Source organism: Manihot esculenta, chromosome 17 (genome assembly GCF_001659605.2).
Source record: "Manihot esculenta cultivar AM560-2 chromosome 17, M.esculenta_v8, whole genome shotgun sequence".
Lineage (NCBI taxonomy): Eukaryota > Viridiplantae > Streptophyta > Magnoliopsida > Malpighiales > Euphorbiaceae > Manihot > Manihot esculenta.
This window is the reverse complement of record NC_035177.2, coordinates 19,739,484-19,754,394: the sequence shown is the minus strand read 5'-3', so window position 1 is coordinate 19,754,394 and position 14,911 is coordinate 19,739,484. Positions and strand designations below refer to the sequence as shown.

General features: G+C 37.1%; 3 protein-coding genes across 4 annotated transcripts; 1 reads left to right on the top strand and 2 right to left on the bottom strand.

Moving 5' to 3' along the window:
• Positions 1-496: 496 nt before the first annotated feature.
• LOC110605123 (O-fucosyltransferase 2) lies at positions 497-5,760 on the top strand. 2 transcript variants are annotated; one of them, XR_002486336.2, is made up of 11 exons: positions 497-1,316; positions 1,897-1,986; positions 2,117-2,210; positions 2,379-2,440; positions 2,606-2,694; positions 3,053-3,173; positions 3,270-3,413; positions 3,536-3,870; positions 4,405-4,645; positions 4,995-5,251; positions 5,348-5,550. XR_002486336.2 is itself a non-coding variant. In XM_021743455.2 (10 exons), exons 1-10 carry the CDS (start codon positions 903-905, stop codon positions 5,654-5,656), a joined length of 1,899 nt encoding a protein of 632 aa, XP_021599147.1. In that variant the 5' UTR covers positions 510-902; the 3' UTR covers positions 5,657-5,760. The 2 variants fall into 2 exon arrangements, 1 of the variants encoding a protein (XP_021599147.1); XM_021743455.2 differs by lacking the exon at positions 4,995-5,251 and having other exon boundaries at positions 510-1,316; positions 5,348-5,760.
• Positions 5,761-6,306: 546 nt separating this feature from the next.
• Positions 6,307-10,518, bottom strand: LOC110605535 (subtilisin-like protease SBT2.4). The gene is made up of 10 exons (XM_021744156.2): positions 10,122-10,518; positions 9,647-9,788; positions 9,122-9,516; positions 8,941-9,036; positions 8,731-8,800; positions 8,323-8,605; positions 7,630-7,970; positions 7,274-7,541; positions 6,928-7,200; positions 6,307-6,859 (listed from the first exon to the last, which is right to left on the bottom strand). Exons 1-10 carry the CDS (start codon positions 10,322-10,324, stop codon positions 6,447-6,449), a joined length of 2,484 nt encoding a protein of 827 aa, XP_021599848.1. The 5' UTR covers positions 10,325-10,518; the 3' UTR covers positions 6,307-6,446.
• An 830-nt stretch (positions 10,519-11,348) lies between these two features.
• Positions 11,349-14,616, bottom strand: LOC110605536 (chromatin remodeling protein EBS). Its single transcript, XM_021744159.1, has 5 exons — positions 14,278-14,616; positions 13,814-14,156; positions 13,638-13,706; positions 12,890-13,025; positions 11,349-11,602 (listed from the first exon to the last, which is right to left on the bottom strand). Exons 1-5 carry the CDS (start codon positions 14,372-14,374, stop codon positions 11,576-11,578), a joined length of 672 nt encoding a protein of 223 aa, XP_021599851.1. The 5' UTR covers positions 14,375-14,616; the 3' UTR covers positions 11,349-11,575.
• Between the last annotated feature and the right edge of the window lie 295 nt (positions 14,617-14,911).

Below are 14,911 nucleotides of genomic sequence, written 5' to 3'. Positions count from 1 at the left end.
TGCATAATGTGAAGTGGAAATGACAACTTTGAAGGATCAAAGCCAGGTTGTACCACGTGGCTCTATGCATTCTTCAGTTGTAACGGAAGTAGATGATCAGTTTTCCCCTTGGGCATGACGTGGAAAGGACTACTATCTTGTAATTTCCTTGCTTGAATTCCCTTCTTTTGATGCATAGCTTGTGGAGATGAGAAACTCGTGAAAATGGGTCTATCAAAGTTTGGCATTTGAGCTCTTCTAGTCTTCAAAACTTATGCCTAACAATCAATGAAAAATTCACCTGGCCGCCTGGCCATAATCGATGAAAAACTTACTCAAAAATCAATTATAAAATTTACCCATCAAGGATAAAAATATGCGAAAAAATCAGCAGAAATAGCATAAATAAAACATATAAAAGAAACGGAGTAAATAACCACAGAAAATAACATCACTATCACTCGACCTTAGTCTCATCCGGTGAAAAAATTTGAAAAATACCAACCACAATACAACCGGGTAGAACATCGAAACAAGGCTTCCTCGCATCATAATTGTTTGCTCGAGTTCCGTGCTAAAATCAGGCTGCCAGATTGATCCAAAGTATTAATTTGTCCAATAGGATGCATAAGGCAGCCACTGCTGCTCTCGTTTAATGCCGTCAATAAATCCTATCGCCTATTTTAACTTTGCCATTCCGAGGCCCACAACATCTCACCATTTTTATCTCGTCACTTTTTTAGACAGCACGCGAAAAATAAAGAAACTGAAATTCAGACAGCTCTATCAATTTTTTACAAAGCAAGCAAGGAGTTCTACCTGTAACGCAACCTCTTATTCCAACTTTTAAAATCTCAAATTAAACCCAGAGCATCAGCTGATTTCTCACAACTTCCCCAAAAACAACACCCTCAGCTTCCTGAATGTTGGTTTCAGATCCACCCGAAACCAGTCGTTTTTTCCATTCCCGTCCCAATTCCGCCACCTCTATGAGCCCGCAATCGTCGCCTAGTCAATCACCCCGACTCGGTTCATCTAGGTTAATAAACAATGACTTGTGTTTCAATAGTCAACACAGCAAGCCGTTTTTGTTGTCAATTTTCTTGGGTTTGCGGGATCAGCAACAGAGGCTAGTAAATAGGACGATGAAGAGGAAAGTAGGGAGGGTGTGCCATCAGAGGAAGCGGGTGAAGGGACTGTTGGGTGTGATTGGATTAGTGGGTTTTTTTTTCTTAATTAATTGGTTCATGCTTTTGCGGCTTCAAGACCATCGGATCGCTGACCTCCAAAACCATTCTTCTCAAAATTCTCCTCCTTCGCTTTTGGTTTCTAATAAGGTATTTATCTGTTAATATTTACTTACCTGAGCAGTTTTCTGGAATATCCGAAGTTATATTTGCACTTCTTCTGGAAATGGCTCGATTTTGCTTTGATTACGAGATATTAATAGATGACAGTGAAATGATGTGCTTTTATATTTGAACTAAAAACTCTGAAGAGTTCTTTCCCCTAATTTCTTTTTTTATGGGAACTGAGGATATAAATAATAATTGCCTTATTTTAGCTTTACCAATTCAGGAAAAATGAAAAAAAAAATCTGTTATTTGGAGCAAAGCGCTGTTTCAGAACTATAGCTAAGTAGTGGAAGTAGGGAAGGGGACCTTCATTTTTGGGTAAGCGCTAGTGTTAAGCTAGAGTATGGCGGCAGCGCGCCCATGGCAAAACATGAAAATTGTTAAATTTCCAACCTTTAACAGCAAAAAATAGGACCTTCAAACCTGAATATATCATGCATTTGCTCTTGGTATTCAACATTTCTGCAGGCAGCAATGTCCTTATAAAGAATTCAAGTTGCATAACTTAGAGAGAAAAAAGTAATTTACCCCTTAATTTTTTGCACACTTGGAATATGTGCAGGAAAAATGGAGAAAGGTAAGCAAAGGAAAAAGGTTGCAAAAAGGTACTTATGAAAGGATGTTGGCTTTGGCATCCCATGCTCTGGCAGAGGTAATTGAATATCAAATTATCTTATCTAGTTCTTTTCTGTAAATCTATCTAGTATCAATCTTTAGGGTTTTCTTTCCTTGTGTGGTATTTATTAGTTGACTTTTTTTTTTTGGTTATTACATGGTGACAGAATAAACGTGAGCCTAAAGATTTGTGGAAGGAGCCGTTTGCTGAGGCCTCTGCTTGGATACCTTGTGCTGATCAACGTAACTGGGATCCTAGTGGTGACTGGCTTTCTCTTTCTATTCTTTCTCTACTTATGTACAAATGCATTTTTGTGAGTGTACGTTTATGTGAAAAATAAGTAATGGATGCATTAAAAATGAGTGAGAAGGTGCATATTATGGATGCTGAAAGCTGGTTCTGACATGATTTTTGTCTTACTTTAATAGGGGGAAGTAATGGTTATATTTTGGTCACAGCAAATGGTGGGATGAACCAGCAGAGAGTAGCTGTAAGTAATGCCTGCAGCCAAATTGCAGCTTACATGAATTTTTCTTATGTGGCCCAATCTCTATAATTTTGTATGACTCCTCTTTGCTTCTGAAGGTTTAACATTTGTTTTTTTTTGTCTATGATTCTCTATTGATTCAAACTCCTTTTTTCTGTTTCAAAACAGGTTTGCAATGCTGTTGTCATTGCACGGTTGCTGAATTCAACTCTTGTTGTTCCTAAATTCATGTATAGTAGTGTTTGGAAAGATGTGAGGTAACATCCCCCCTTATTTAAATTCATTTTTCTTCATGTCTTCACACTTTTTTCCCCTTAAGTGAAAACTGTTATTGATTGTTGGATAGAATATAATTGTCAATATATATTATTACTGCCTAATAGTTTTAGGTTGCCTCACTGGTCAGACTTGAAGTTACTTTCCTTTATTTCTTCTTGAATAAATTTCTTACTTGGAATAGATGGGATTGTTTTGTGAATCCCTTGGCTATCCAGCCCTCTCCATCCTTCGAAATTATCATGCATGATTGTATGGTTTAGGTGAAAAACCTGTTATGTATGATTATATGATTTAGATTAAAAAGTAATTAACTGTGTTACATGTTATATTGCATAGTCAATTCAGCGATATCTATCAGGAGGAGCATTTTATTAATTACCTGACTCCTGATATTCGGATAGTGAAGGAACTTCCTGAGGAGCTGCAATCACTAGACTTGGAGGCGATTGGTAGTGTTGTGAGTTTGATATCTCAATTAATTTTAAAATTTCGTAATTGAACTGATTTTATCTCTAGAAAGTGTTTGTAATAATGAATTTCAAACGGTGACCAGGTGACTGATGTAGATATTCAGAAAGAATCCAAGCCAAGCTTTTATCTGAAAAATATTCTTCCTATTTTGCTGAAAAATAGAGTTGTCCATTTCATTGGATTTGGGAATCGCTTGGCATTTGATCCAATACCATTTCAATTACAGGTAAATGTTTAGCCTTCATTCCTCTAGTCCATGACAAGTGATCTTATATTGTGAGAATTATATGCTGTTATCCTTGCTCCTCATTTCTACTTTGCTCTTCCTAATATGGGGACTTCATCTAGAGACTTCGATGCAGATGTAACTTTCATGCACTGCAATTTGTTCCAAAAATACAACAAACTGGTGCTTTGCTCCTTCAAAGGTTGCGTAAATGTGCATCTCATCCAGGACAATTGGATCATCATCTTGTGGGTCCCTACACAAAATCAAATGTGAAAGAAAAAGGGGGTCATGCTGGAAAACCTTCAAGATTTCTGGCTCTACATCTGAGGTTTGAAATTGACATGGTAGCACATTCTTTATGTGAATATGGTGGTGGCGAAGAAGAGAGAAAAGTATTGGAAGCATACCGTGCAATTCATTTCCCTTCATTGGCGCATCTTGAGAAGACAAAAGGGTATTATGCAGTTCTGCAATTTTTTGCTGTTCTGCTGCTTGCACATATTCATTTATGCATATCAAATGCATGTCTTAATTTCTTATAGTTTGCTATATCAATAGGTGCTTTTCCTATACATAATTGCTATCTGCAGCAGTTGATAAGTTGCTTTGAATTTTATTTCTTTGATTTGTCTGTTGCCCTTCTATTTTTATTGTTTGTTACATAGATTTGCTGATGAATACATGCTGGACTTGTACTTCCTGTTCTCTTATTACTTCAATGAGTTTTAGGGGCAAATACATGGCCAATCCACTTTTGGAATTTTTGTTCCCCCCATACCTGCCATGTGTCAATGAACTGTGATTCTAACGCATTTCTAAATTTTGATGTCTATATAGTTAGCATACTTCATTTTCTAATATTCTTCCACATAAAGTAAAACTTGTCATAAAACATTTGTTGAAGAGGTTATATCCTCTTGTTCACTACATCCTTTGGAAGGGAACACATCTATAATATTTTCTCAGTAAATTGTTTTACTTGTTGCAGGCTACCTTCTCCATCTGCGCTCAGGTCAGAAGGCCTGTGTCCATTGACACCTGAAGAGGCAGTACTTATGCTTGCTGCACTTGGTTTCAATCGGAAGACACATATATTTGTTGCCGGTGCAAATATATATGGGGGACAACGCAGATTGGCTGCTTTAACCAGCTTGTATCCTAATTTGGTTACTAAAGAGAAACTGCTTTCAGCAACCGAACTTGAGCCATTCTCAAACTTTTCATCTCAGGTGACAAAGGGAAACTCATCTATTTTGTTTTCGACTTTAGTCTTTTGCTTTTCTGCTTTATTTATTTTAATGCACTAGTTGGAGTGAAGAATCACTTCTTTGCAAATCTGGGGAAAAATGAATCCAGACACTATCAGTTGGCTGCTAGTGATTGAATTTTGGTTTCAAATGCAGCCAGTTCATTCAATAAAGATTAGGTCTTTGATAAAATAATAATAATAATGATAAAGGTTAGTTGCTTTTTCAATATCTTCTCTTCCCAGAACCAGTTTGGTAGAAACGTAACATGCTAATGACCTTCCCTTTCAGTTTGAAATCTACCATGAATTTTTTTTGCACTGATGGATAGGTCGTTTCTTAATGAGAGTGTAAGACACATCCCATGATCATGAATGTTGCCTTCTGATCATCTGAAAACTAAAGATCAGGAATATTTGGAGTTCCTAAGTTGGATATCAGTACTTCCTCAGTTCTCTTGAAAAACTTGCTGGCTGAGGGATTTGCCCATTTTGCAATCTGTGGTCTTATTTCAGCCCTCTATTCAGTTTGCTACCAATAACTGTAGGGGTCTTCTCCTCTAGTAATCTCGCTGTTACCATTAGAATGGTAGGTTCATAGACTTTGTTATCGTCAATGTGCTTTACCAATGGACTTTGTTTCTTTTTATTGTGTCAATACATGATCAGCTGATTTCTTCTGCAGCTAGCTGCACTGGACTTCATAGCATGCACTGCTGCTGATGCATTTGCCATGACAGACTCGGGGAGTCAGCTGTCCTCTTTGGTGGCTGGATATCGAACATATTATGGTGGAGGGAGAATGCCAACAATACGGCCAAACAAGCGGAGACTTGCAGCCATATTCATGAAAAACTCCACTATAGAATGGAAAGTGTTTGAGCAAAGAGTTAGGAAGGCAGTTAGACAAACTAAACATGTTTTTGAAAGGCCTGTGGCAAGAAGCGTGTACCGGTTTCCACGTTGTAAAGAGTGTATGTGTTTCAAGGAATAAAAGGTAGCTTTAACATTCATCGATGCACTATTGTTTCAATTCTACTGATTCAAGTTACATATATATTATGCGTAAATGAATCCAAGTTAAGTTCCAGAATGGCATATCCTGCCTCTTTGCTTGGTACCGACATTTCTGTCCATTTTTAACTGAAAAAGTGGCGGTTAAAACAAACAGTTGATGCGTCCTTTTCAGTGAAAACAATAATGAAATTGGAAAATTTTAATACGATCCTTGACTGGACATTGTTAGTACAGCAATTTAAAAACATTTTCGAAATTTAAAAGTTTGAATCTTGCTTGTTATAATTCAAAATATTAACCCATGGCTTCAACATAGATGCAAAAGGGTTACTAATGAAAATTTCCCAAGACCAAAGATGTTAATCTCTAAAGTTTGTGAATTACATTGCACATTGGCTGTAGGCTTGTCTTACTTTTAAAAAATAAGTTCATCTAATTTAATTAATTACTAATGTTATTATTATTATTATAAATAATTAAAAAGAAATTGAATTAGAAATTTCATTAATTCGATTAAAATTCTATTTTAAATATTTTTTTTGGAAGGGCAAAATAAAGTACTTGAAAATACTGTGAGGGAGCAAATGACAAAAAATTCTAAATTCTTTTTAATAACAAACAGTCCTCCAGGATTTCCTTTTTCTCATAGACTGCACAATTCCTTGGTTACATCGGACATGTTATAGAGCTTTTTGATTGATGTCGAAGAGCTTTTCTACTTGATGATCCTCAAGTATTGTCAATATTTTGGTCGAATCAATTAAAATTTAGGATATAGAAACTGGCAAAACCGATAATGGGATTCTAACAATATGGTTTAAACTTCCAGTCAGAACAATTTCACCAAAGCTGAACACATCCCCTGCCTGGGTCACCCGAAATTGAATGTCTATGTTCTGAGTTCCTTGTGGAGCTATTGCAAACCAGGTTGGAGACGGGTTAACCATAGTCCCATTAGGTGATATCACTGAGCATAGATATATCTCTGGCTTGCTACCTACATTCTTCACACTCCTTTGCACTCTCAGCGATCCTCTTAGTGCTGATATTGTAACTGAAGGGAGGTTCAGGTTGGCGGGGTGGCTAAGAGGTTTTCTGCACGTTTCTCCAGTAACAATTTTGATTGTAGTGGGACTGATGTTAGGCAACGAGCACAAAAAGCTTATGTAGTCGTCAAATTCTGCTTTAGGATACATGAAGTTAGAAGATATATTAAATGGTTTCTTCTTAAATGAAATGAATGATCACCTGATATAAAGACCAGGCCTGGATCGATGGCGCGAGTTGGATTCACAAGACCAGCACCGACGTCAAAATGAGTGGAGGGGTAGAAGCTGTCAATATCATATCCTTCTGAGAGTATGAGTTCTCCATAATTATCATACTTAGTGGCAGTGGTGGAGAGAGCTGATGAAATCGACGATGGAGTCCATGAAGGATTGAGTTGCTTGATGAGTGCTGCTATTCCCACTACATGAGGTGTTGCCATGCTTGTACCCGAGAGCAGTGCAAAAGTGTTCCCTAAATAGGTAGCTTTTTGAATATAGTCACTGTTGTTACATAATTTAGCAACATATTATCGCTGAACTAGTACCTGTTAGTAGTGGATCCAAGGCACTGAGAGGGCTCCAGGCTGCCCATATTTGGTGTCCTGGGGCAACAATATCTGGCTTCAGCACATCAGCGAGATGCTTGTTAATGTCAATAATATCTGGCCCCCTGGAAGAGAATCTACTCACAATAGGAGCTCTACCCCCAAAACTTGCAACTCTACCCTCTCCTATAGCTGCCCGTGCGCGAAAGTCAGTCACAAAACCTCTCTCATTCCTGCGAATTTGTTGCTCGTAGTAGCGTGATATAATCTACATATTTAATTAGATAATAGTTACTTCTCATAAGATTCTGAATTCTTGGCAACTAATAATTGCTGTTTCTGGTAGAACTTGATACCTGTGCATCAGCAACTTTGGGAATCATAATTCCTGAAACTGCAAAAGGAACAGGTTCTGCTATGAAATCGCCATAGGTTGGGTTTGCAACTAGAGCAAAACCCTTAAATCCTAAAGTTCTTGCTGTGTTAGTTATGGCAGTTATGGTGGATGTGTCATTAGAGAAGCCAGCTGAGAAAGTGCAGATAACAATGCTTCCACGCACTACATTGGGGTCCAATGATTCTGTACATTGGCATTCTTCAACGCACTGTGGAGTCCTTGGGAACGTTCCATTTGCCTTGACTGCATCCTGAGCCAACACCAGCTTATGCAGAAAAAGCCCACCTCCAAAAGTTGGTGCTGAACGAGAATTATCAAAGGATTTACACCCAATTCCAGCAAGTACGTTAATACATATAGTATATTCGAATTCGCGGGATAATTTTCCAAATAGGGGTGAAAGGAAAAAAAAAATTCTCAAGAAGTGTTTGATGGATAGTCATAGTGTCGTTTGGACAATTTTAAAATTTGAAATCATGCACGAAGATTCATGGGATGAAAAATCTTTAAAAAAGCTACTTAAAAAAAATCTCAAGTACTGCAATATGATTTTCCCCAACAAATGGCTAAGGTAGCTTGAAAAAAAAATTTTGAGTAAGAAATAATTTTCCCAAAAACCGCCATTTGAAAAATTGTCCGAACTTGCGATTACCCGACAAACCAACACCTCCAACTTTTTGACCATTTCCAAGAAGAAGTGAACCACGGAAGTTTCTGTCTGTGCTACAGGCAGCTACTCCAACAGCCCAAGGGCTGTAAGACACAACGGTTGAAGGAGCAGGCCCATTGTTACCAGCAGCCTGCACGACGAAAACTCCAGCGCGTTGGGCAAGCAACATAAATACATCAAACACGCTTAAGAATGTTAGAGTATCTTCTGGTGGTTCATCTGGTCCAACAGAGAGCGTTAATATGTCCACTCCATCCATTACTGCCTGACAAGAAAAGCCAAGTAATTACTTTCTGTACTTTTGAAATATTTAAGGAACGATCTTGTTAAGATAATACTGTATACATGGGAATGAAAAAAAGAAAATCAATGCATAATTAATTTAATTACTTGGTCCATTGCTGCAACCACATCTGTTATGGTTCCCACTGTTGGATACACAGCCTTGTAAACAGCAATTCTGTTGTCAAAACATAAAACTTTACATCTGATGGAATCTTTCTAAGGTTTGCTTAATGAATAATTGTTCTATACAATAACCTTACACATATATCTATCTAAATCTAATATCCCTCCACGGAACACAAATCAAGAGCATACCGTGCACGTGGGGCCATCCCACTAGCTTTTCCGTAGTAAAAGCCATTCGTCACCACTGGTACCCCAGCATTGCCAGCAGCAGTAGAAGCCACATGACTACACAAATCACAATCAATTCTCTGTTAATTCTATTTTTTTTTCAGGTAAGATACAGAAACTCAAACATATAAAGAGCATACACCTGCCATGTCCAACGGCGTCTATGGGAGAGAGAAAATCCATAGGAGTGAGAGTAGCTACTGCTTGGGCACCAGCTGAGAAGAACCTAGCTGATACTATCTTCCCATTGCAAGAACTAGGTGGGAATCTAGGACCCGTCTCACAAGCACCAGAAAAATGAGAAATATTTGACGTAAAAGGATTGAGGGGATCATTCGCAAAACTTGGATGTAATGGATCGATGCCTGTGTCTACAAAACCAATAACTATCCCTTCGCCTGCATTTTTGGCTCCGCCTTCTTGTGTCCATACTCCTTGAGGTAACCCTAGGAAATGAGGAGTGTATGTAGTCATTAGTTTGGCTCCTCTATCTCTTTCCACCATCTTTACTCCAGGAGCATCTTTGAGTTTTTCAGCCTGCAATTTCATAATAACCTAAAAACTAATATTTTCCTTATTCTAGAGTTATATATGTACATATTGATTTGTATTTAAAGAAAAAAGAGAGAGGTTTAAGCAGCTGGGCCTGCATGGGCATATACAAAACCTGAGAAGGAGTGACATGAACTGCAAAGCCATTAACAATGTGTTTGAAGCTGTAGAGCTTACTGTAGCTTCCAATTTCTAGGGTTCTTTGCAGAAGCTGGTCATGTGAATCCAAGCGCTTTGCATGAGCTTGTGAAATTTCACTATCCATCCATACATAAAATTTACAAAGTGAGTTAGCCACGAAACACTTTTTATTGTATGATAAGAAACATAGGCAGCGCAAGTGAGAGATTCCCCTAGTAATATTTTTGGAATTGGACTGTATGCATGTAAGTTTTTTTAAAGTAAAGCAAGTTATATTAAACGTTCTCAAAGTGAGGGTTATAAAAGTTTTGAAGTCCCCCAAAACCTTGCATTTCTAGAAAAATATTTCTCCTGGAGACGAGATGGTCATGATGCATCTCTTACTTGAAAATTCTTACCCAACCTCCTGCAAAAACTTTCTCCCAAGAGGAAAAAATGTAGGGTGATACCTGTTCAGTTCAAGTTTTCTGGGATCATGAAATGCAACTGGCTCTCCTTCCAATAACACCAAGTATAACGATCGTTCTTCTGCAAAACAAGCAACACAAATTACGAAGACCAGAATCAGTGCATGTCTTGAAGAAGTTGCCATGATTCCAGAGGAATGGATATGAACAAGTAATAAGGTTGTTATGTTACGCTTATATTGCATATTCCCATCCCATGCAAATGAGAACGTTGAGAGTTGAGGCACATGGTCAATGTGAATAAAGCTGTAACTGTATGTTGCTTACGAATAAAAGTAGCTCACCGTTACTATACCTTTTAGCTCATACTTGACATATACATCGGGACAGGGACATGCCATCCTCGCCATCTCACGACGCACTCAACATGTCAATACCATAATCCTTATCTCTGTTATGATAATTTTTGCACCTTTCTGTTGAAGAAGTCATTCCAATCCACTGCTCATTTGCAACATTTTGGTTGCATAAACTATAGAGACAAATCGAATCTCAGGCAAATATGTGCAAGGAAACCATGTATCATGAGGAATTTTTTAATTGAATTCTCGCTTCAAAAATCTAATGATAAGTTTGGCAAACAAGTATACGTAGGAATATATTCAGGGAGCATGAAGCAACAAACCCAGTCGTTGTCAATCAATCCTACCAGACAATATTTTTTGTTGCTAATTTAGGTCAAATCTGTCGGAGTGTACGTTACACGTACGCAACATCTCAAAGGCTCGCTTGGAATAACAATTGATGACAGCTAATGCGCCCAATAATCAAGTAGTTTTGTACATTCCTCTCCCTCTGCGGTTTATCTTTGAAACGATCTTATAGTATGATCCAAAATTTTCACACTGCCAGTGAATTAATTTAACTGAAATAATAAACGCCTTATTTATAGAGTCCAAGGAAAGTCTCTCAATCACTGTTTGGCTTTGGCAGACAAAATAATGGACAGTTTGTCCTTAAAAAGTTTTGTGCAGAACAGTCCGCCCGTGCCAACTATACAGCGAAGCAAAATTGCCATCCAACCTTGAAATTCATAGTTTTCAACAAACTTCTCCGACATTAGGCATTGCGTATATCACATAATTTTGGCGCTAAACATCATCATCCTCATACGAGTGACCGGTATTATAAACACATAATGAGGTACAACAACGGATTGCACGGCGTACCAGAATTAGTCTCAAATACTTTGGTCTGACACCTGAGGCATGAGCAAAATGAAACCTCTTTTCTGGATAGATCAGTAACAAAATTATGTCCTAAACTTAGAACAGCTATATATACCACAAGAAACATATAAATTACAGACGACCCATAGATTGGACAAATCACGCTATTGTTTTCAGCACTATACATCCCACACTGAGAGCACTCTAAAAGCTAAATCTGCTAGAATCCCCATCTTCCTATGCATTTTGCTAATCCCCTACTGCATTCTATCTCTTCCGTCGCTTGGTCTCTACCTGCAATCAAAGAGCATACGGTAAAGCCTGTCAAATACAACAGAGTGCAGTAACTTATGCACCTATACTGAAGTCAGTAATATTATATTAAAAGAAAGAAAAAATTTCCAAAATGAGCAAGAAATATTGAACAGAAAGGATTACATTAAACCTATATATGAAGACAGAAGGATGCTACATCAGAAAGGTTAAATCCTTAATCCTTTATAGCCATCTTTCATAAAAGCATGCTCATGCTTTTTATCAATGCATCACTTTATACACATATGGAGTGTGTATTTACATATTTTGGCAAAAACTCTGCTGTGCATATTCAAAGCAGAAACTTGTAAGAGCAATAATGCTTGAAAGAGCAACACTGCTAATAGAATGAAAAAAGAAAATAAGAAAAGGCTTGAAAACCAACGGCACAAAGTCATCAGGCATATGAAATAAAAGCCATTGCACTGAAAGATGGGCACACAGAATCATTATCCATTTATCATATCTTACCATAAAACATGCTTCGAATGTATTGGACATGAATAATGAAAAAACACATCAGCAGATACTTTAGATTAAAACAAAAGCCTCAATTTCATTAAAACACTCTCAAGGAAAAGCTCATATTCTCAACCATTGCAAGCTTGTGATCCCTCAAAGACAGAAACACTAGGATACAACCAAGAAAGAAGCAGCAAAATCAGAAAACGATAAACAATGCGGAGTCAGATCCATAGATAATGGTCAAAATGAGCTAATTCCAGAAGCACGATCCAAACACATTATCAACTACTCTAGATTTAAAGGGGGGAAAGTAGCTGCAGACTTGAACAGAAGAAAAACTTAAATATCTGTGTCTAAATACTTCTGCCATTTGTACAGCTGTATAATGTATTGTAACACATTAGTTAAAGTCTTAAAGATTTAAAAAAAAAAAAAAACAAAAAACAACAACAACAACAACAATTAAATGAAGATGATACATTTTACAGTGCCAAATTTAAAAAACATGTTGCATCTTTAAACTGCCAAAATCATAATCTTCAGTGGCACCAAATTGTCACTCCTGAGAAATATAATCTTTATTTAGGGTCGCAAATACATGATACATTTTCTTTTTCTTTTCTAAATGAAATGAAACACAAATTAACCAATGAGAGTCTAACTTAGTACTCTTTTACCTGTTAAAACCCAACAAGACAAGAACCAGCATATAATTCATCAAGCATATAGAGAATGACATAACCAACAGGCAACAAACCCATAATTTTCTATAATGTGAAACTGCAAATAAGAACATCTCACCTTGCCATCAGCTTCTGGTGATGAAGAAAACCCATTATGTGGTCTTTTGGTATCATCTGATGAACATTCAGAACAAACAAAGTGATCTAACTTCTTTGCGTCTTCAATGGTCATGCCTACACAAGCAGGATGATACCTAGAAGGAACAAGAAAAGGAACCACAAGTCATTAACAATATAATCAGTCGTTTAGAAGTTCATGTAAGGAAACTCGAGATACCCTAGCATCTGATGCAAACAATTGCTCATTTTCTAAATAGAAAAAAGAAAAAAGGTTCACATCTTGAAAGAAAAAAAGGCAGTCTTGACATACAGCATAAACCAACATACAATTTTATGGTCCAATGACAGAAATGAAACGGGGGAGTAAGATAATCCTGTACATCAGTTCAATAATATTGAACAACACTACAAACCAAAATTATTGACTTCATATGAATAATACTTAAGTTCTTTTAAGACTCTGTTCTTATTAGAAAATCGTTTCTTCTTAATCATTGACTGTCGCTTTCGTCTAAAATTCATAAACCACTACGTTTGCATCGTATGGAGCCTTATAGATAACTCAATGCAAAAATTCGTGTTTTTCAAAAATTCTTCTTTATGAACTCACTTCTGGAAAAGGACCCGTATTCTCCCTTCTGGAATTCATTGAATAAACTTTATATTCTCTTAAAACAATGGGTATATTAATTGGAATAATGGACGAAAGAACTCATCATTCTCAAACGAAAAGGAATAAACTTTACCAATCCTTGCAACCTTCGCATTCCACCATAAGATCATCCGGGTTATATGGCATCTCGCATTTACAATACCTTCAAGCAAACAAAAGCCAAAACCAACTAAATCTTATTAAACAAAGATCGACGAAAGAAGCCAAGTTGAAGAAACCAAAAAAATAAATAAATAAAAAATAACTCACACAGCCACGCGGTCAGGCGTGAAGCCTCCCGTAGCAGCCTTATACTCAAACCTACAATAATAATCCTCGGCCCCAACATTCTCAAGCTTGGTATAATTCTTAAAAGAGTGAACTACACACTTCCCTTCAATAGTGTGAGCACTCTGCACATCATAATGGTCGGATAAGAAGAGCTCCTTGGCACCGTGAAACTGCCTGCGGCCACCCAGCGCCTCCTCAGGCCGATAGTACCACCTCACCCTTACCTTAACATTGTTTCTGCTGTCGGTCTCGATCCCCTCGATTTTCGCCACGTATGGTGGCTTTCCGGTGTCCGATGGTCTCATCAACACGCAATCCCCCACTGCCAAACAGCAGCAGCACCAAAAGTATTAGAAGGCAAGCATTTCAAAAGTACAGATACATACCCATATACAGATATACGCATACGTATATGCATAACGCACGCCCATATGTACAGGTACCTTTGACGACTTTGTTGGTGCCGCGAATGGTGTAGGAGTCGAGTTCTCTTTTGCCAGGTTTGGGCTTGGAGATGAGGCCTGGTCTGGTTTTGGCCATGGAAGTGTTAGGCTTATCCTCCTCAGGTGGTTTAATGTGAGATCTGAAGAAAGTAGAAAATGGAGAATTTTGGGGAGGATTTATACGATAAAGGAGAGGAACCCTAGGACCTGGCTGCTACTCATGGAGCGATGAGAGAGAAGAAGGCACAGCGAACTATGACACTGACCATTCGCCTTGGAGAAATACTTAATCTAGATTTACATGGATCTAAGAAATTTTTAAGAGACATCACAGTTAAGTGAAATTAGCCTAGATTTTCTTTTGAAATGGAAATTAGCCTACATTAAAATGTAAAATCCAGTGAAAATGACTGTAATGACGTTAATAGCGTAATATTATTTTTATATATTATTTTAAAAAATTTTAATATATTTATATAATATTATATAATTATTTTTAATTTCATTTTTATTTTATTAATTTTAAAATTATATATTAGTTTATTGTATTTAATAAAATATTTTTTTATTAAATTAATTTGTTAAAAGTAATATTTTTAAATAATAAATAAATTTAAAAAATAATTATATTATT